This window comes from Phacochoerus africanus, chromosome 8, assembly GCF_016906955.1.
Source record: "Phacochoerus africanus isolate WHEZ1 chromosome 8, ROS_Pafr_v1, whole genome shotgun sequence".
Lineage (NCBI taxonomy): Eukaryota > Metazoa > Chordata > Mammalia > Artiodactyla > Suidae > Phacochoerus > Phacochoerus africanus.
Genome location: NC_062551.1, coordinates 96,744,550 through 96,765,027, shown reverse-complemented (window position 1 = coordinate 96,765,027; position 20,478 = coordinate 96,744,550). Strand labels below are relative to the sequence as shown.

The 20,478-nt window shown below is 49.0% G+C and overlaps 1 protein-coding gene across 9 annotated transcripts in view; it reads left to right on the top strand.

Annotated features, from left to right (window-relative positions):
• Positions 1 to 20,478, top strand: part of PRELID3A (PRELI domain containing 3A) — a 51,187-nt gene that overhangs the window by 19,584 nt on the left and 11,125 nt on the right. The window contains exons 1-6 of one of the 9 annotated variants that reach the window (XM_047793658.1): positions 6,841 to 6,947; positions 14,059 to 14,227; positions 15,023 to 15,112; positions 16,275 to 16,345; positions 16,437 to 16,539; positions 18,069 to 19,288. In XM_047793658.1, coding sequence (XP_047649614.1) covers positions 6,916 to 6,947; positions 14,059 to 14,227; positions 15,023 to 15,112; positions 16,275 to 16,345; positions 16,437 to 16,539; positions 18,069 to 18,122 — 519 coding nt within the window. In that variant the 5' untranslated portion in view covers positions 6,841 to 6,915 and the 3' untranslated portion in view covers positions 18,123 to 19,288. The other 8 variants (XM_047793659.1, XM_047793657.1, XM_047793652.1 and 5 more) reach the window with 8 other exon arrangements.

The window sequence follows — 20,478 nt, the reverse complement described above, 5'->3', positions numbered from 1 at the left end:
TTGATCCCTGGCCCAGGAACTTCTGCATGCTGTGGGCACGGCCAAAACCAAAACGGGAGTTCCTGTCATGGCTCAGTGGTTAACGAATCCGACTAGGAACCATGAGGTTGCGGGTTTGATCCCTGGCCTTGCTCGGTGGGTTGAGGATCCGGCGTTGCCGTGAGCTGTGGTGTAGGTTGCAGACGCGGCTCGGATCCCATGTTGCTGTGGCTCTGACATAGGCCGGTGGCTACAGCTCCGATTGGACCCCTAGCCTGGGAACCTCCTTATACCGTGAGAGGGGCCCAGGAAATGGCAAAAAGACACAAAACAACAACAACAACCAAAGACTATGAAAAGATGCTCAGTGTCGTTAGCCATCAAAGACAAAACTACAGTGAGATTCCACTTCATATTCCAAGATGGCTGGAATGAAAGGCAGATAGTAAGTGTTGGTAAGGGTGTGGAGAAATTGTAATCCTTACACTAGTGGGATCCTAAGAGGGTACAGTTGCTTTGGAAACTGGCAGTTCCTCAAAAGGTTAAATATACAATTACCATATAACCCTGCAATCCACTTTTAGGTATCTACCTGAGAGAAATGCAGACATGTCTGCACAGAAACTTACATCCAAATGTTCAAGCAGCATTAGTCATAATAGGCAAAAAGTTCGTCAAATGAGGAATGGATAAACATTATGTAGTGTATCCTTGCAATTGGTTATTACTTGGCCATAAAAAGAAAGTACTGATATATGCTACAACATGATGAATCTTGAAAGCATTATGTTTAGTGAAAGAAGCCAGTTACAGGAGTAAATGAATTTATTTACATAGAATGTCCAAAATAGGCAACTCCATAAAGACATAAAGGTGATTAGTGTTTGTCGGGGACTAGGAGATGGCTGATCAAATATACAAGACTAATAAAGGTGATTACTTAAAGAGGGTGGCTTGGATCATCTGAGACTTCTTAGTGTGAACATTTCATATTTTTTTGAACCATGTGAATATATTACCTATTCAAGTAACATAAAATTTAAGAATATTAAATTTTCCAACTATCATAATCATACATATTAATTTTATAATCAAGAAAAATTAACTTATAAAAAGTTCAGGATAATATGTTTTCATCAGTACAGGAGAGCATAAAGTTACAAAACAAAGTAAAAATCCATCATTCTCACTGCATACTGGTATTATTTCAATGTGCTGTGTATGTGTCCATATGGTTTACATGTATTTACAAGCATTTAAAGTATGTTTTCACATGAATGAAATCATATTTTATACACTTTGCTTTTATGGTTAACATATACTTTTATATGTTAATAACATATAGTTCCACCCCATTCATTAATCACCTTTGTAAGTATTCTATGTTATTCTGAAGTATAGGAGTTATCGTGGTACAGCAGAAATGAATTCAACTAGGAACCATGAGGTTACGGGTTAGATCCCTGGCCTCGCTCAGTGGGTTAAGGATCTGGCATTGCTGTGAGCTGTGGTGTAGGTCGCAGATGCTGCTCGGATCCTGTGTGGCCGTGACTGTGGCATAGGCTGGCAGCTACAGCTCCAAATCGACCCCTGGCCTGGGAACCTCCATAGGCTGCAGGTGCGGCCCTAAAAAAAAGTGTAACAGTTTCTAACCCAGTCAGTTAGAATGCTTCCAATTTATTTGTATTTCAGATGCCACAGTGAACATTATTATTAACATACATATGTACACATGTGCCAGCATCCATCCAGAGGTTGATTTCCTAGCAGAGAATGCTTGTTAAATATTTATTATTATTATTATTTTTGTCTTTTTGCCATTTCTTGGGCCGCTCCCATGGCATATGGAGGTTCCTAGGCTAGGGGTTCGAATCAGAGCTGTAGCCGCCGGCCTACACCAGAACCACAGCAACGCGGAATCTGAGCCACATCTGCGACCTACACCACAGCTCACTGTAACACCGGATCCTCAACCCACTGAGGAAGGCCAGGGATCGAACCCGCAACCTCATGGTTCCTAGTTGGATTCGCTAACCACTGAGCCACAAGGGGAACTCCCAAACGTTTTTTTAAAAAAATCATTTACCTGTGTTTAGGGGCTAGGACCTTGAGACTGCCCGTGCAGAGCTGTGCTGCACAGTTTGCCCACTAGGTGGAATGAAAGGTCTATAAATCTGAAAGACAATACTGGATTGTGCATTTCAATTTTTTTTTTTTTTTTAGGGCTGCACCGCGGGCATGTGGAAGTTCCCAGGCTATGGGCAGAATTGGAGTTGCAGCTGTGGGCCTATACCACAGCCACAGCAACGCCAGATCTGAGCCATGTCTGCACCCTACACCATAGCTCATGCAATGTGGGATCCTTTAACCCACTGAGGCAGGCCGGGAATCGAATCCTCATCCTCATGGATACTAGTCAGGTTTGTTTCTGCTGCGCCACAATGGGAACTTCTCAAAAAACTTTTTGTTTGTTCATAGGCTGGTCTGGATTTTTTCTCTTAAATGGTGCTATTGTTGTTCATCTGTAACAATGCTAATATTTTCTATAAGATGTAGCTGATATGGTGTTTTCTGTCTACGGTTTTGACTTGGCTGCTGTTCCTGGTAATGTACTTAAAGTAAAGGAATCTAGAGATAAAATATTAATATCTACTAGGTGACAATAAAAGAATGCATTATGACATTAAACCCTAACAATGCAAGTTTCATAAATGACAATAGCAGAACATCCAGAATATTCCTAATCACCACTTTACTTGGTAGTCATCAAATATTTCTGTAAAAGTGTTGGCCACCATAGCGCACACAAATCCTAAAGTCCTTAGATCTTTCCTAGTTGTATCTTTTTGAGGGAAAACTGATGATTGTTTCGGACACCAGATGCCTTGGCCATAACCCATCTTTGTGATGCCAGAAGGCGTAATAGGAATTGTTTAGAACTAAAGTGCCCAGGAGCAGAAATAAGGAACAAAATTTAGCCTATATATTGGAGAGACTTATTTCAGGAATTATATATAAGGGTTGGGAAGAGAATTAACTACATTGTAACATATGCCATAGAAAGTAAAAAGTCACAGAGATGTCCTATGTTTTAATAAGATGGGAAAATATCTGGGTTAGTTCTGACTTTGGTCGGAGAACTTGTCCCAGGATCCCACTTATATTCTTTCATAGGATCTTGCGACATCTAGATACTAATGGCACCAGGAATCCCTGGCCTCCTGCTCTCCTGTTCTGACCATGTGGCAGGCTGAGGAGTCCCTGTAAATTAGATCTTCCAGATCACTGTGTTGAGGATCAATTAAATGTCAGAGCCTAGTGAAGAATATTCATGACCACAGGAAAGGAAAAGCTCCAAAAGTTCTTTAAAACTTCTTACCTGCTGGGAGATTGGTTTTCTCCTTTTTCTGGTACAGCAGTTTTCAAACTTACTTGATTTTCGCAGCAGACTCTTGTAAAAGTGAAATTTGACATGGAATCTCAATATATAGAATGTGAATAGATTAACAAAAAAGACTAAGACCGCCATTTGAAAAGCCTCTCGATTTACCCCACAGGTGACCCCCGAAGGGTTTCCTGAAACTCAACCAGGTGGCTCTGCAGTGGTGACAACAGATGGAGCCCCACCCATCCCTGGCCAAGCTGCTCCCAAGATCATGACGCCCTCAGAGTCATCTTTGACTCACCGAACAATCAGTTATCAAGTGCTCACTGTTTGCCAGATACTGAAACGGCTCCTGGGCACACAGAAAAGAGCCAGGCCTGGTCTCATCCCAGAGCTCAGCCTAGCGCAGGTCACCTTTCCCAACTCAGCAGTACTGTGGTTGCCAAGGCTGCTCTTTAACAATGCCTGTTCCTGGGTCTCACCGCAGAGATGCTAATTCACAAGGTGAGAGAGGTGGCACCTAGACACCTGCTTCTGTAATAAGCACTAACCTGGTGGGAGAGACAGAAACACAAACAGGTGTGATAATTATAAAAGTGTGCTGAGAGGAATGGCTGAGGCACTGGGAGCTGCCTTGGGAGGCCCACCCGGGTGGGCAAGGAACACCCCAGGCTGATGGGATGAGACTCCCAGGGGCCAGCTGGGCGGCTGTGAAGTATCCCAGCGAGGGGCAATGATGGACTGAGTGAGGCCAGTGGTCAGCAGGGACAGTGACAACAATGCTAAGCACAGTCACGTATCCAGGACTTTACAGCAGCCCTCACTAATTCCCACAAGCCCCAAAGGACTTTTTTTTTTTTTTTTTAACTACAGATGATATAGTGACCTTTTGAGAGGTTAGCAGTTTGCAGAAGGAGGGCCAGGACTGGAAATTAGGTTTGTTCCTCTTCAAACTCACACCTTCAGCTATGACTACGAACCATATTGGCTCCTAAAGGATGTGGAAGAAAGAGTGAATTAAGACGAATGGTGAGAGGTAAATCCCAAAGGACTGGATGACTGGTTGGATGTGGGGTCAGGGAGTACTGTTGCTCAGGTGCCTGCCTGATGCGAGGAACCTGGGCCGGGAATCCTGGAAGAGGAATCTGCTTAAGGTGGGAAATGCCTGATCATGATACATTTGCTATAGGACCTAGGGACAACTGTGGGCAACTGGACAGATGGGTAGAAATGAGATGGAGACGCAGGCTGGGGGTCTGGCGGGACCCATGACAGTCAGTCACTCGAGAAGCGGATGTAGAGAAAGAAAGGCAGAGGGGAATAGGCGTCTGCAGGGGAAGTGGGGAAGCAGGGGGCAGAGTTTCCAGGAGGGTGTGCGGCGCCAAGGCCCAGGAGGAGAGTGACTGACAGCGCCTGTCAGAGGGGGTTGCGGATGACGGATGTGGGAGTTCTGGGAGCCCATTACGTTTTCGGGAAGAAACAGCAGTAAAGGAGTGGGAAGAGCAGGTGCAGACTCTTCCTTTGAAACGTTTAGATGAGAAGTTGTGGAGGCAGTCTCCCAGATGCTGTGTAGTGGGGCAGGGGAAAGGAGTCTCCATTTCTAACAGACTCTTGGCCAATGGAGCTGTTGCTGCTCCTGGACAAGACTTGATGGAACAGAGTGAGAGAGAGGGTGGCCTTTAACTGAAAATGGAGATAGCAGCATAGGACTTCAAGCAGGGTAGTGACTTTGATCTGTTGTTCAACAATCAATGATTGATGGTGTACCTATTGTGTTTCTGCCTCTGGAAATACCAAGAATAATGATAACCTAGTTCCTGATGGCATAACATGTGGTTCTGAGTCTTGGAGGGGAGTGTGTACAGGTTGAGATGTAACCAGAAGTGCTGACACCTGAGCCGGGCTTGGCTGGCTAAGACCCGACAACTGTGTGTAAGGTCAACTTGAAGGCGAGGGGGGTCCAGAGAACAGTGGAACTAGCGGCCACCCTCACATCACTCTACCACTAAGTAGTGACTCTGTGCTGAGATGTTTCCTGGTTAGGGTCTCAGCTTCCCTACAAACTCTCAAGACAGTGTCCTCTAATGTGGGGTGCCTGGGTGATGCTGGGAACCTGGCATCCAGCCCCATTTCTTCAGCTTCATGCTCAGTGTGTATTTGTGGAAAATACTAATTGTAAATGGTGACGCTCTTTAGAACTAAAATGACATCCCTGAGCCCAGAGTCTAGTGCAGAGTGTGTTCCACAGCTGGCCTGGGCACAACTGCCCATCACATAGTGCGGTTGTGAAGGGGACTCTTGGAAACCTGATTCTCATCTCAGTTCTACCCTCTGTGTGTGGTCACTCAGCACTTTTCCACCTCCTCCAACCCTAGTTTGCTCATTTATAAAACAGGGACAGTAACACTTATGTGGGAAGATTACTGTGAGCTTAGAGCCACAAGCGGTAAAAGTCAGTGTTGATGGTGGGGCCAGAGGCCCAGCCCAGGGCTTCTGGCTGTTTCCCCACTTGCCACTTCACTGGCTCATCGCACAGGTTAAGCTCAGGTGCCAGCATGGTGAGGGTGCTGCCCTCATACCCACAGCTCATTCTGGGGGGTTCACCCCCTTCTCCAACTAGCATCTTGCATCTTTGCACTTGAACTGTATTTGTAGTGGGCAGGATAAATACATACCTAAAAAGAAAAAATGATTTTTCCTGGGTACAATGGGGAAAGAGTCTCTCTTTCCCTTTTCTTAGAGCATCTGCTCTAGAACACTCCCAAGTCCTTGTCTTTTGAGACATACATAAATGTTTTTAAAGGCTAGGTAGGCCTTTTTGCAGTTGTGCAACCCAGGAATGTTTTTTTCTCAAGGACCTGGGAGCCATCTCCACTTCCTGGAAACTCCTGGCTTCAAGATGCAACCCTACCTCCTATGGGACAATCATGAGAAATGTGTTCCTCCGGAGAAAGACAAGTAGCAAACACAAGCAGCCACTGCAATTGCCGGTGACCTTAGGTTGAGCCCTGACAAGCGATGCTGTCAAATCTTGTCACTTGAGAGCAAGGACGGAGGGTCACACATGCTTGGCTCCATAAATGGTGGGGTTACTTAGGGTCTTCAGTGCCCACAGTGGAAAGCCCAAGAGGCCCCCACATACCATTGTAAAGCATATTCCACACTGACGCTGCTTTCTTTCTCTGCCCCTCCGTGGAGAGGTTTGGCAGGCTAGCAGAAGACCAGTTCGTTATCCTTCCCAACACTGGGAACTGGCCTGGCTAGAAGGTGCTCTGGCAGAATTTGAACCACCTGACCGGAAGGAATGAGCCCTGCCTCGGTTGCGCAGTGGTGACAGAGCAGGCGCTGGGCGCCTGCAAGACTTCTGCCCGCCGCTCACGTGATGAGCAGGCGCCCGCCCACCGTGTCAGCCCGCCCCGCCCAGTCCCTCCCACGCCCCGCCTGGCACGGAGCAGAGCATCCTGGAGCAGCCAGAGCCCAGAGCATCTCGGGGGCGGAGCATCCTGAGTCTTGGAGCATCCCAGGCCGCGATTTGCAACGGCTGCGGCGCGATGAGGGTCTGGAGCTCGGAGCACGTGTTCCGGTGAGCTGGCTGTGGCCGCAGTGCGTCCGGCCTGGGCCTAGGCTGTGACCAAGGGCGAGCGGTGAGGTGGCAAGAGGGCCCGGGGTGGGGGGATTGCGTCCTTGACCCCGCTGGCGTGGTTTCACCGTGTACTGGGGCAGTCATATGAGCCAGGAGTTAAGACCTGCCGTGCTGCTGATCATGAGAGAGCGCCAGCGTGGGCAGGTGAAGGCTTTTAGCTCCAATGCTCCGTGAGTGTGGACGGCCTCCCCCTGATTAAAAATGCCCTCATGACTTGTCATCTGTGACACTCTGTGACATTCTTTCATATTTTTTAAAGGAACAAAGATTTTTAAATTCTCTGACCCTACTTAGCACAGCATTTCGTTTTTGAATTAAAACAATGCATGAAATAGAATTGTCTTCCTTTGGCCTTTTTATGTAAAATTATAAATTTATCAACAGGATTAAAAACTCTGAAATTATTTTAATGACATCTTTAGGCTTGATGGGATGAAGTTTTAGTGTTGAGTTTTGTATAGCTTGCAGCCTTTCTCAGCTGGGGTTCCATTCCCAGACTGACTCCAGAGATTTTCTCAGTTCTTCCAAGAATGGCACATGCTGGGCACCGTCTAAGTGCAGAGAAGTTAAGTCATTGCAGATTGTAGATGCCCAGGCAGTGCACTCAGGTGTGAACTCCCCAGAAGTTCAGGAAGCATTGGTTGACAAGCAGAAGGGAATTGTCAGCTGTGAAAAGTCACAGATGATAAAATTCCCTTGCTTAAAACATGCAACTCAATGACTCTTAGTAAATTTATGGAGTTGTACAAACCTCCACAGCCCAGTTTTAGAACATTCCTTATCCTACAGAGAACCGTCATGCCATCTGCAGTCACACTCCACTCCCTTCCCCAGCCTTAGGCAACCACTGATTTGCTTCCTGTTTGTATGGATAAAAGTGGTCATATAGCACAGGGAGCCTGGCTTCCTGGCTGGGCAGTTACCCAGCAGTTTTCCCCTTGCTTAGTCCCTTCAAATCCCTGATTTTTTTTTTTTTTTGGAAGATTATGCAGATTTTGTTTTCTTTTTATACTTGCTTTCTCTTTATATGTTGTTGAATATTTGATGGGAAATTAATAAATTTACTCTTTAATGGCGAAAAACCATCAGACACAAAAACTTGTCATCTTAAAGTTTTCCTCTAATTTCAGATAAAAGTGGTCATATAGCACTGGGCCTGGCTGCTTTCATTTAGTGTGATTGTTGAGGTTCATCCACGTGGTAGCTTGCGTCCCTATGTCAATCCTCACCTTGTTGTTGTATGTCCCTAGCACATAGTAGGTGCTCAGTGAGAGGCTAAAGAATATCACCCTTTGAAGAGAGTGTGATTGTCCACCAAAGGAATTCCAGCCAACCCTGAGCTGCTGTGGACTAGGCACAGATCCCCTGCCATGGATTTCTGACCTGTGGGACGCAGCTGGGGCGAGGCCGTGTGGCTGCCAGGGAGATTGACGTGGAGCTCTGCAGAGTGGCACTGAACTGGGAGCCTGGCTTCCTGGCTGGGCAGTTACCCAGCAGTTTTCCCCTTGCTTAGTCCCTTCAAATCCCTGATTTTTTTTTTTTTGAAGATTATGCAGATTTCGTTTTCTTTTTATACTTGCTTTCTCTTTATATGTTGTTGAATATTTGATGGGAAATTAATAAATTTACTCTTTAATGGCGAAAAACCATCAGACACAAAAACTTGTCATCTTAAAGTTTTCCTCTAATGTCCACATCCTGGAGACACCCTGGGACCTGGAGATCAGAGCCAAGGCAGCATAAACTCCTACATAAATGGAGAACCCTTTAGTTTAAAGCAGTTTAAATAGTAGTAGAAAATATAGGACTGATATAGAAACATATAGGAAGGGGCACTTAAAAATTAACAGGCTTTTTAATGCAGGTTTGTAAATCTCATGTTCACAGCACTGACTGAGATTTCAGGTGGGCCTATAACAAAATCTTCAGTAACAGAGCCAACATGCATAGATTTCTAGCAGACCATACACTGCCTGAATTCCAGCAGCTCTTAGGGTCCATCTCAGAGAAGTAAGGGTTTGGAGGAGAAGATTCCCTAGAGCAGGCTTGCTTTCTCTCCAGGAGCAGGGAAAGCCCCCTCTAAATAAGAGAAATTGAACGTTACACGTAGGAGTTGTCCCCTCCCCAGTGCTGCTCTCTTCTCCTCTCTCCCACAGGCAGTCATGGACTTGGTAGGTAGCTCCTGAAGGTCCACTTGATATTTGTGTGTATGCAGGTTTATACATAAACAAAATGTAATACTGATGGTTGTTTTAGAATAGAAATCAATGGCACCATCTTGTATGGATCTTTTCAGTTGTCCTTTCTTCTCACCAGTGTTTTCTTGAGATGTGTGTGTGTGTATCGGAGATCTATGTATATGTGTACACACACATGCGTGCATGCACGTGCATTTGTATCTCAGCTGTATAATATTCCATTGGGTGAATAGTCACCATTTGTCCTTTTTCTTGTTGAAGGGGCATTGTTTCCCTCTTTATTACAAGCCCTACTGGAGTGACCTCTCCTGTATGTCTTTCTGGTCTACTTACTCGAGGGCCTGCTTGGGCTGGGAGTCCTCTAACTCTTCAGTCTAGGAACTCTTTACACTCTTAGAAAATGTTGGGGACCCCAAGCAGTTTTCGTTTATGTGGGTTAAATCTACTAACATTTATTGTATTAGAAGTTAAAACTGACATGTTTTAAAATATTCATTAAAATTAGCAATAATACTCCCATGACGTTAAAATAAATTTTTTTTCATTCAAAAAAACTTGTTTCCCAAGCCCTCCCAAAGAGTAAGAGTGGCACTGTTTTGTTTATTTTTTGCTGATTTTTATCATGTCGGGCTGAATAGAAGATAAACTGATGCTCACATCTGCTTCTGCGTACAGTGTTTGCAGCTTGTTGTTCTGGTGGGAGTAAATGATTAAAATCCAGCCTCACATGGTGTGTGAATAAAACCCACTTGTGAAAGGTAGGAGTGTTTTAATAGTCTTTTAAAATAGTCGTGGCTGTTCTTTGCTACTGCACAAAACAAGCAATAGTTTTTCAAGTTGATTGCAGGGTAAAATCTGACACGCCGACCAGAGTAATTAGCCCTTCTTGTACTTTGAGTGAGTCACAAAGTGTGATTTGTGACTTCTTGCACTGGTCACTTGAGTGTGTGGGTCACAGTGCAGCATGAAGCAAGCATCAGGCCCATGGTAGCAATATGCGATTTTGCTTTTCTTTTTAGGGCCATACCTGCAGCCTATGGAGGTTTCCAGGCTAGGGGTCAAATCGGAGCTGCAGCTGCCAGCCTACACCACAGCCATGGCAGCACCAGATTGCAGCCACATTTGTGACCTACAGCACAGCTCATGGCAACGCTAGATCCTTAACCCACTGATCAAGGCCACAGATTGAATGTGCATCTCCATGGATATTGGTCAGGTTCTTAATCTGCTGAACCATAAGGGGAACTCCTGTAATGTGCATTTTCTCAAACTCCAATTTTTACTTGAACACTCAAGTTTTATTTTTAGCAGCAAAGGCTGACAGGTGTTTTCCTCCAAGTGATAGGCTCACTTCATTAATCTTTGAGCAAATGTCTGAGGCCCACTTCTGAGTGACCACAGTTTGTGGTCGGTACTGAGAGCCATGGTAGCTGAGAAAGAGCAGTAGACAGACTGCCCCCAGGACCACCAGTGTGCTGCTGTGGACTCACTCAGAGGAGCTTGGGGGTGCAGATAGAATAAAACAAGGCCCTTTCCTGTCTCATCAGGGACAGCCCAGGAGGTGCTGTGGGCTTCCTGAGTGCACAGCTCAGCGGTGACCAACACGCAGCCTGGCCTGGGCTCCACTCCTGGGGAGAGGCCTGCAGTTCTGGCTTAGCTCTTACTCCTGCAGCCTTGGCTTGTCTTGTGTTGTGTGGCCTGGAGGGCAGGCCCCTGGCAGTTTGGCCCGCAGGCTCCTGGGAGTGTGGGGGAGCCCCAGTTTTGTGGGCCTCGATCTGAGAACTGCTGGGCTGGCATGGGGTCACTCAGGGTCTGAGCACTTTGCCTTCATCTTTTGGCTCATTTTGGACTCATTATTATGGACATTTCAAAAGTATGCAGAAGAGGGGACTAGAATAATGAGTGCAGTGCCGCCCTCAGGTTGATGGCACCTCCCACAGGTGGTCTGGTCTCATGAGCCCCTGCCCACTGCTGCTTCCCTTGGCTTGTTGTAGGGATGTCCCAGGCACCCTTTGACCTCATCTCACTTCCTTTTACCGACATCCTCGCTGTGTGTAGAGCTGCCTTTTCTCCCCTCACCCCCCGTGTGGAACCCAAAATTGCTACCCACCAGGCCCCAGTGCTGCTGCTGGCCTGTTCCTGAAACTCCTCAGGGGCCACCGTGGTCACTCTGAACCTCAGCCAAGGCCAGGGACCTTTATCCTGAGGATGAACTTGAGCAGGTCCCCCTTCTGCCTAACCCAGGGTCTCCCAGGGGTGGGGCCAGCTCATGTGTCCCCCCACAGGCCTGGCTTCCTGCTCCCATGCCCTCCTAGCACTTGACATTGCTGGACTTCTCCACTCTTGCTGGTGGAGTGAGTATTGCGCTATTTTCTATCACACCAAGTGAGTATTGCACTATTTTCTGTCACACCAAGAAGTGTGTGATACTGATGTATGTACTTAAACCTTCTAATGTAAAAATACTGTGTTTACCCCTTTCCTCCATTATTCTGTTGATGTCTGAGTTTTTTGGGGTTTTTTTTACTGTTTTTTTTTTTTTTTTTTGTCTTTTCAGGTCCGCACCCACAGCATATTGAGGTTCCCAGGCTAGGAGTCAAATCAGAGCTACAGCTGCCAGCCTACACCACAGCCACAGCAACATGGCATCTGAGCGGTGTATGTGACCTACACCACAGCTCACTGCAATGCCAGATCTTTACCCCACTGAGCAAGGCCAGGGATTGAACTCACATCCTCATGGATGCTAGTCAGGTTCATTAAACCACTGAGCCAACACGAGAACTCCTGGGATTATTTTTTATGTAAGTGTTTGTTTTTTTTTTTTTCAGGGCCACACCCGTGGCATATGGAAGTTCCCAGCCTAGGGCTCAAACTGCCGGCCTACACCACAGCCACAGCAACACCAGATCCTTTAACCCATTAAGTGAGGCTAGGGATTGAGCCCGCATCCTCATGGATATTATTTGGGTTCTTAACCCACCAAGCCACAACGGGAATTCCTTTATGTGAGTATCTTAAGCGGGTTGTATTTAGTTGAAATCATTTATAAGAAAGGTGCCAAGTTTCTACGTAAAAGAAGTCTTGTGTGAAATATGCTTAATACAAATATTTATCAACTTTTAGATAATTTAAGTAATTATAGATAGCATAGCCTATTCCGCTTAAAGTAATGATTTTTATGGGAACTGCTCTGGGGAACTTGATTTACAAAGCTCACAGCTTGTTTCCTCAGAAGCCCCCCAGCCCTTCTGCTTTTGTGAGTCTGTAGACTCTCTCCTTCCTTGATCTTGGTCACTGTGGCCCTGAGTGTTTTCTCTTGAGAAGGGCCCCCTGTTCTCTGCAGAGGGACCAGGACCAGCCTCACATCTGCTTCTTCATTCCTTTATGTTAAAGCTAGTGGACGTCAGCTCACCGACACGATTCCATGACTGGAAAAAGTGTTTCTTTGTTAAGGAGAGGGACTTCCTGGCCTGACGATGAGAGGCCGTGATGTGTTGGGAAGATGGTGGAGGGGGACCTGTTGCTAACTTTCTGACGAGTATTTTGTGAGGACAAAGGAAGTCTATGGTCAGTAAGTTGTATTTTAAAAGGACATCAAATATGGAATAAAAACCTTCAATTGTTCATGATCTTTGATGTTTAATTTATGAATTCTATTCTAGGCATTTATCCTAAGGAAAAACTAGATGTATCTAAAGGCTGGTGTGCACAAACATTCACTGCTGTCTTTGTTTAACAGTGAAAGTTGGACACGCTCAAAGTAATCTGCCAAAGGGGACTGGTTAAACCACCGTCCACAGGGTGCCCTGCAGTGCAGCTGCTTGCGATCGTGTTTCTGAAAATAGCCTATCGACATAGGAGGATGGTCATCACCCGTTACATGTAAAAAGCGGGTGATCAGTGCACGCATGGAGCAGATCCTAGTTTAATTTCTAAACATGTGTGCGCATGTGTGTCTCCAGGTCGGGGGCCTGGGCTGGGGCTGTACCTACTGTTCACACATGTGTGGGCACCTCTGTGGGGCTGGATGCTTCCTGGGTGCAGGCCTGCAGGTGGAGCCAAGACAGGCCTAAAGGAGTCCACCCCAACATAGGGACTCAGCCCTAGGACCCTCTGAGGGCTTCCAGCATAGATACTGCGCTGTCGGGAGCAGGGACAGCATTCAGTCTCTGATAGCAGGAAACAAACGGACACTGGTGTCCACCCCTTACCTCCAGGCTCAGCCTCAGGGATGGCAGGGGACACCCTCAGGTCCCACCCAGACTGGTCTTCAGGTGGTGGAATGGTGCATACTTCTATTTTCTTCATCCTTTTCACTATTTTTTAAAAAATAGAACACACATTTTTCATAATCAGAAAAAACATGTGGTCATTTCAAGTCACTTACCCCTTGAAAGCTGGAACAAAGCAGTTGCTTCTGGACATCACAGCTGGGAAGCAGCTGTGGTCCATCGGACTGGGGCAGGTGTACTCTTCTGTCGTAAGGTGGGGCTGCAGGTATGGGAACCTGCTGTAACATCACTCACAGCCACGGGGCAGGCAGGAGGCAGAGAGGGGCTGCGGCCCCCTGGCTTCCTGTCCATGGAGCAGCTTGGAGGTGGGGGCTGTGACAGGCGGGGATGAGGACATTGTCTCACTGTGCAGAAGCAGCAGAGCAAAGGGATCTGCCCCTTTAGGATCTGGGGGGCCAGGGAAGGAGGCCCAGCCTGAGCCAGGTCTGAGCCCCTGGCCGCCCCCATCTCTGGGCCTATCTGGGTCCAGGGCTGACAACTCAGGTGTGTTCATTGGAGCCAAGCTTGAGAAACAGGGTTGACCGGACTTTGCACACCTGTCTGCTCATTTCCCTCTAGACACCCGTGGGACACGGTTGTCAAGGCTGCCATGAGGAAGTACCCAAATCCGATGAACCCCTGTGTCGTGGGCGTCGATGTGCTGGAGCGCAGTGTGGACGCCCGGGGCCGGCTTCACAGCCACCGGCTCCTCAGCACCGAGTGGGGGCTGCCCGGCCTCGTGAAAGCGGTGAGCCCACAGCTGAGCCTGGCTACCCCATGGGAGCCCTGGCTATACCTACTGGCCAGCTGGCACCCATCTACAGGGAGCTATAGCCCACTCAGAGAGTCATTCGGGGATTTCTGGGAAGCACAAGAAATGGTTTCTCTGTGAATTGAGTTAATTGTCTACCTGCGTGGTTCAGCACATCCCCCATTCCACCTGGTGGGGGTGTGCCCCCACCCACCACACCCATACCCCCTTCCTCCCGCTGCCCCTGCCCCCACCTCATACCCCCTCCCCCCACCACCCTCACCCTCTTTACCACACCGCCCTTGACCCCCACACCCCACAACCCCTTCCCCCACAAGTCCCACCTCCTTCTGCCTTCTCCACCATGGACCACAACCCCACCTGCTATACCCTTTCCCAGCCTCACCCTTCTCCCATCTCCCACCCCAGCTCCATCACCCCGCTAGGTGTGGCCTGAACCCCAGAGGTGGATCCCCACAGCAGGGGCCAGGGGGTCGGGGGTGGGGTCTGTCGGCAGCTGACCTGCTGACTGGACCTCGGCGCGCCATCCCCCTAGCTCCCACCCTGCTTGTCCTCCATTTAAGCACTAGTCACTGCTGTCAGTCTGTCCCTGATTGCTGCGTCCATCTATCCCACCTGCTGCACAGAAGCACTTGGAGGAGCTGGACGTGCCTCTGCAGCCAGACCTGTGTCCCCAGTTGAAGAGATGGGCAATTAATAAGGGCACTTGGTGTTCCAGGATAAAATGACATTTGTAACCCGTCACTATGATGGCTTCGTTGTGTTTTTCAGATCTTGGGAACCAGTAGGACTTTGACATACATCAGAGAACGTTCAATTGTGGACCCAGTGGGGAAGAAGATGGAGCTCTGCTCCACCAATGTAAGCAGTGGCCACGATGAGCAAGGTGCCTGGTATTTCTTGGTGATGGTGCGTGATGATGTCATTTAATTTTGTTTCCAGCCTACCTTTGCTCTAAGTGATCTTTTATTTTTAACAGAAAGGCCGACTTGGTTTAGCAGTGTCTTACTTGTCTTTATTCCAGTATAAAAACGAATAGAAGAATGCACGTGGTTATGTGAACACACCTTTGTAACCAGCAGGCAGGCCAGGGCACAGACTATGGCATCCCTGCCGCCCGTGGGCCTCCCCAGCCACTGTCTGCCTTCCAATAGCACACATGGCTCTTTGCAGTCGAGGAGATGGCCGCGTTCCTCCTGCCCTCCTCTCTCACGTCCTATGTTTAAAAACAGTCTGTATTGGCCTGATACAAATTCAGAGAGCACACTGGGGAAAATGCGTCAGCTGGAAATAAGGTTTATGTCTAGTCCTTCCCCCTGTGAGTCATGTCCCTGGGTGAACACTCCGAGGTTTACTGCCTGGATCTCTGCCCATGGCCTCTTCCCTTGGCCTGGGCAGCCCTTGTGCAGAGTTGCAGGAAGCCAGGCAGGTGTTTCCACATCAGCCATTCCTGACAGTTGATATATTTGTGCTCTCCCCTCCTTCGCTCAGAAAATTCCACCTCCTCCTTCAAAAAGCTTTGCCGTCAGTAAAGAGGGGCAGTTCTTGCTGCATGAGTTCTGGTGGAAAGGAAGGGGTTTGGGCAGGACAGTGGCACCTGTACCTGCTTGTCACTGAATTGCTGTATGGCTGCTAGTGTTAGTGATCAGCCTTTTCTGAGTGTCACCCTCCTTGTCTAAAAAAAGAACAAGCCTCACAGTATTGTTATGGAGATTGATGAAAGACAATAAGATTTATTAATTATAGCACCTGGCATAAAAATGTTGCACATAAAATGATAATAGCTAATGAGCCTGGCTCAGGTTTGGGTAGGGTGTGGAGAGAGGCACAGTGACAATCGCCAGAAGAAAAGGCCAGGAAGTGTGGTCTCTCTGGGAATTGCTGTGGCTGTGCCTCCTGGGCCTTGGTGTTTCTTCCGCTCAGCTCTGGTAAGTGCAGGTTTGGGGCCAGGAGACTATGGGCAGATGGTCTGGGAAGAAATGCAAGAGAAATAGGACCTACAGCCATTGTTTCCTTTTTTAAGATCACACTCACCAACTTGGTGTTGGTGAGCGAGAGGCTGGTGTACACACCCCACCCGGAGGACCCAGGAATGTAAGCGCAACGTTGAATCCCAAGGCTGGTGGGGGGGGGGGGTCCCCTCCCTCGGGCTGCTCAGCTCTCCACTCCTCACTCTCTCCTGCAGGACTGTGCTCACTCAGGAAGCTGTCATTACTGTGAAGGGGATCAGCCTTGGCAGCTATCTGGAAAGTTTAATGGCCAACATGATATCATCCAATGCAAAGAAGGTATGACCCCTAGATATTCGGGGGCCAGGTGAGGGGTCACATGGAGCGTGCCGCCAGCCTATCCACAGCTGATTCTCCCCCCTCCCCGGGCCGGGGGCGGGGGGTGGGGGGCGGCTCTCCAGGCCGGGGGAGGTGCGGGCTGAGCCCAGAGCACAAGCCAGAGAGGCAGCCGCCACCACCACGAGCTGAGCTACCTGGGCTCAGTGGGCAAGGCAGCCCCCCACAGGACTGGTATTGGCACGGGCAGGGAGGACATTCTGGGTTTTTGGCGGTTTTGTGTTCAGTAGGCTCTGGCTTGCTGTGGTGGAGCCTTTCCATCTGCGGACTTTCCCTGGAGTCAGCTGCCACCTTTGCCTCTCTCTCTGGTGGACTGTGGGAGTCAGCTTTGCGGAGGGCACAGGAGGAGTTGGCTCTGCCCCGGCTGCCTCCAGGAGCCAGCAGAATGAGTTTGGGTGTTTGGGAGGAAGATGGTACACACCGCGGGCAGTGCCAGGCACTGGAGTAGGGCCTGGCTGCTTGTCTGACTCTCCCTCATTGTTTTTGATCAGAGGAGTCTTCATTCTGGGATCATTGGGATGGCAGCTAAACCGTTCTTCCCTTCCTACTGCTTGGTGGAAGTGCCATTTATGCTTGGCTCGTTTAGGCTCGTTAGTCTACACAGGACCAGCTGCCCTGTTTTAGAGAAATTCAGACTTGAGGAAGGTTGGCAGTAGCTCAGCTCAGTACAGGGAGGTCGGGGAGCCCCAGTGCAGATGCCATGCATCTTATCCACACTGCAAGCCCAGGGACAACCTGACCAATTCATTGTGTGTCTGGCTTAGGGTGGGCCTAAGTATTCGCTAAAAAGAATGTTCTGGGGGAAGGCAACACTTGGTGAGTCCATGGTCACCTAAACCCTTTATGGGAAAAGTCAGGGGAAATGCAGTGAGGCCAAAGAATGGTCTTTGTATTTTTTTCTTTTCTTTTTTTTTTTTTTTTGGTTGCTTTATGCAGCATATGGAAGTTCCTGGCCAGGGATCGAATCCAAGCTGCACTTTTGACCTATGTCACAGATGAAGCAATGCCAGATCCTCAACCTTCTATGCCGTGGCGGGAACTCCCCAAATAACGGTCTTTTATTTTCCTGTGTTTGGGGGGTTGCTATGTTGGAGGCCTCGCGCTGGGGTGCCCTGTGACAGCATCCCAGACCAGCTGGGAGCTGCCCAGGACATTTAGTGGCCTGCAGGGGAAGAGGCAGGTGGCCCTGCAGTTCTGGAGCCTGAGGTTAGGGGCAACTCACAAGGAGGCTGAGGGGCTGTGGCCCCCCCCCCCCCATCACTGCCCTAGGAGCTCATGGCATGGTGGGGGTGCAGGCTCGGCTTAGCTCAAGCTGGTGCATGCCAGCTTATTTCTAAGAAGCTGCCTGCTCTAGTCGCTGCTGTAAAGCTGCAGGGCTGTCCTCTTTGCAGATGCAACCTGCAGTAGCTGGCTGGCTGCAGGGACAGGCTGCACTTCTGACACCTCGTTGAAATCCTTCTGTGTTGCTCCAGGGGTGGGCTGCTATTGAGTGGCTAATTGAAAATGCCGAAGGCGCCGCGAGCTAACGAGGCCTGCAGCGCCCCTTGTGCTGAGCGGCGGTAACCACAGGATTCTTGACGGGGAGAATCTGGCACCCCCTCAGCGCCCCGCTTGGCGTGCGTTCTGGGAGGGGTCTGAAGATGCGGCCGCAGCGGGGCTCCAGCCCTGCGGTGAAAACCTCTTCCTAACTCCCCGGCTCCTGGCAGGATTTATGTTTTGGGAGGAAACTTGCACGTTGTTGTCTGTCTCTACCGGGGACTCAGCCGCTCCTGCAGGCCATTCCCACCCAGTATGTGGCCACGTCTCCCGGGAATGGTGCATCCTTAGCAGAGAGACGCTCATGAGCAGGTCCAGACAGAGTGACAGCGGACGTGGGGGGGCAGTCTCCCTTCAGGGTAAGACTGGAATATCTACCCACATTCTGGTGAAGATGCCCTGGGCCCATCTCCCTGCTCATTGCCAGCTGTGTTCCTTTAGTGGCAGAAGCCATTTCGAGCACCTCCTTGAGCTTCACAAACACTCTTGGTTTCCTAGGCCACGTGGCTGGAGTGTCAGCAGATTTGACACTCGTGGGGTCAGCAGTCATCTCCGTACTTCGTAAGGTCAGCGTTTCCTGTGTCCCACTGTTCAGGGACTCCTTCCACTCCTGCCTTGAAATTCCTCCTGCTTGTGGCTTTCCAAGCTGTGCTGCTCTGGGCCCATCTTCCCCTGTGTCTGTCTGTCTGTCTGCAGCATTTGTGCATACAGAGCGCCTCTGTCAGCAGACTTGAGCCCTGTGGTTCAGGCTCCTTTAAAAACTGCCTGCTCATTTTGCTTAACCTGCTGAAGCTGACCTTCGCCTTGAACCCAAGGTCATAATCTTCTTCCTTGGATATACCACTAGGGTGATCACATACAGAGAGCCTGCCTGCCTTGTGCATGTATGTGTGTTCAGTGTGTGTGTGTGTGTGTGTGTGTGTGTGTGGTTTATGTGATGTGTGTTGCAGTGATGTTACGCATGTGTATATGTGATGTGTGGTATATGTAGCATGTCTCTGGTGTGTTTGTGGTGTGTGGTAAGCATCAAACGTGCAGGTGTGTGCTGTGTATGATTTGTGCATGATGTATAGTGTTGGTGGTGTGTGGGTATGCAGTATATATGTGGCGTGTGTGTGGTGCCTGTGATGTGTAGGGTGTGTGTGATGAGTATGTGTTGGGCGTGTGTAATGTGTCTGTGATGTATAGGGTAAGTGTGAGGTATGTGTAGGATGTGTGTGGTGTGTATATGGGTGTGTGTAAGGTGTGTGTAGGATGTGTGTGGTGTGTATATGGGCGTGTGTATGATGTGTGGAGTATGTGTGTATGATGTGGGGTATGTGTGATATGTGTGTCTTGTAGGATGTGGGTGCAATGTGTGTGATATGTATAGTATGTGGTCTGCATGTGTGATCTGTGGGGGTGTGTGGTGTGTGTAGGGTATTGTGTGTGATGTCTATGATGGTCGTGTGTGTGTGGTGTGTGTGATGTGTGGAGTATGTGATGTGTGGTGCATGTGATGTGTGGGTGTGAAGTGTGTGTATGTGAGATGTGTGGTATGTGTGTGATGTATTAGGTGTGGTATGTGGTCTGCCTGTGTGTAAGGTGTGGGGTGTGTGTGATGTGTGTGGTGTGGTCTGGGGGGGGGTGTATGTGTGTGATGTGTCTGTGATGTTGTGGTGTGCTCTGCGTGTGTGTTGTATGTGAGGTGGGCGTGTGGTGTGTGGCCTGCCTGTGTGTGGTGTGTGTGTGATGCTGTCCCTTTGTGTCGTGGACTCTGTGCCACTCTGTTTCCTCATGAACTAGAACTAAACTGGCTTGATCTTTAATCAGATGACTCACCCCAAAAACTGAGAAAGGTAGAGGAGGAAGCCAGGGAGGAAGACATGGGGTGTGGACAGGTGGGATCTGCAGAGTCACAGCCTCCGTCAGGCTCACCCAATCAGGCCCTCCAGGAGCTTGTGGGCAGGAGGCCCAGTGGCAGCGCCTATGGAGCGAAGTCGTGGAGCCGACACGCTGAGAGGAGGCCCCCAGGCCGGGTTTGTTGGCAGTGGTGGGGCCTTGTCTGTCCTTCCTCAGCTTCGGCTCCAGCTCCCTGCTGACCGGGTCTCACTGAAGAGCTTTGCTCTTTGCAGACGACTCCCTGTGTCCCTCACCTGCCCATGGTCCAGTTTCACCTCCAGCCTCTTCACACACATCTGGCCATCAGCTCTCACCCTAGACATGGTGGCTGTGTGCCCTTCTCTTATCTCATCATGGATATGCACACACTAGAGTAGGGGTGGTTCCCCATCCCCCCCACCAGTGGTGACAGAGGGACAGAATTGGTCAGGAGAGCCACACACTCTGCCCCAGGCTGCAGCTACT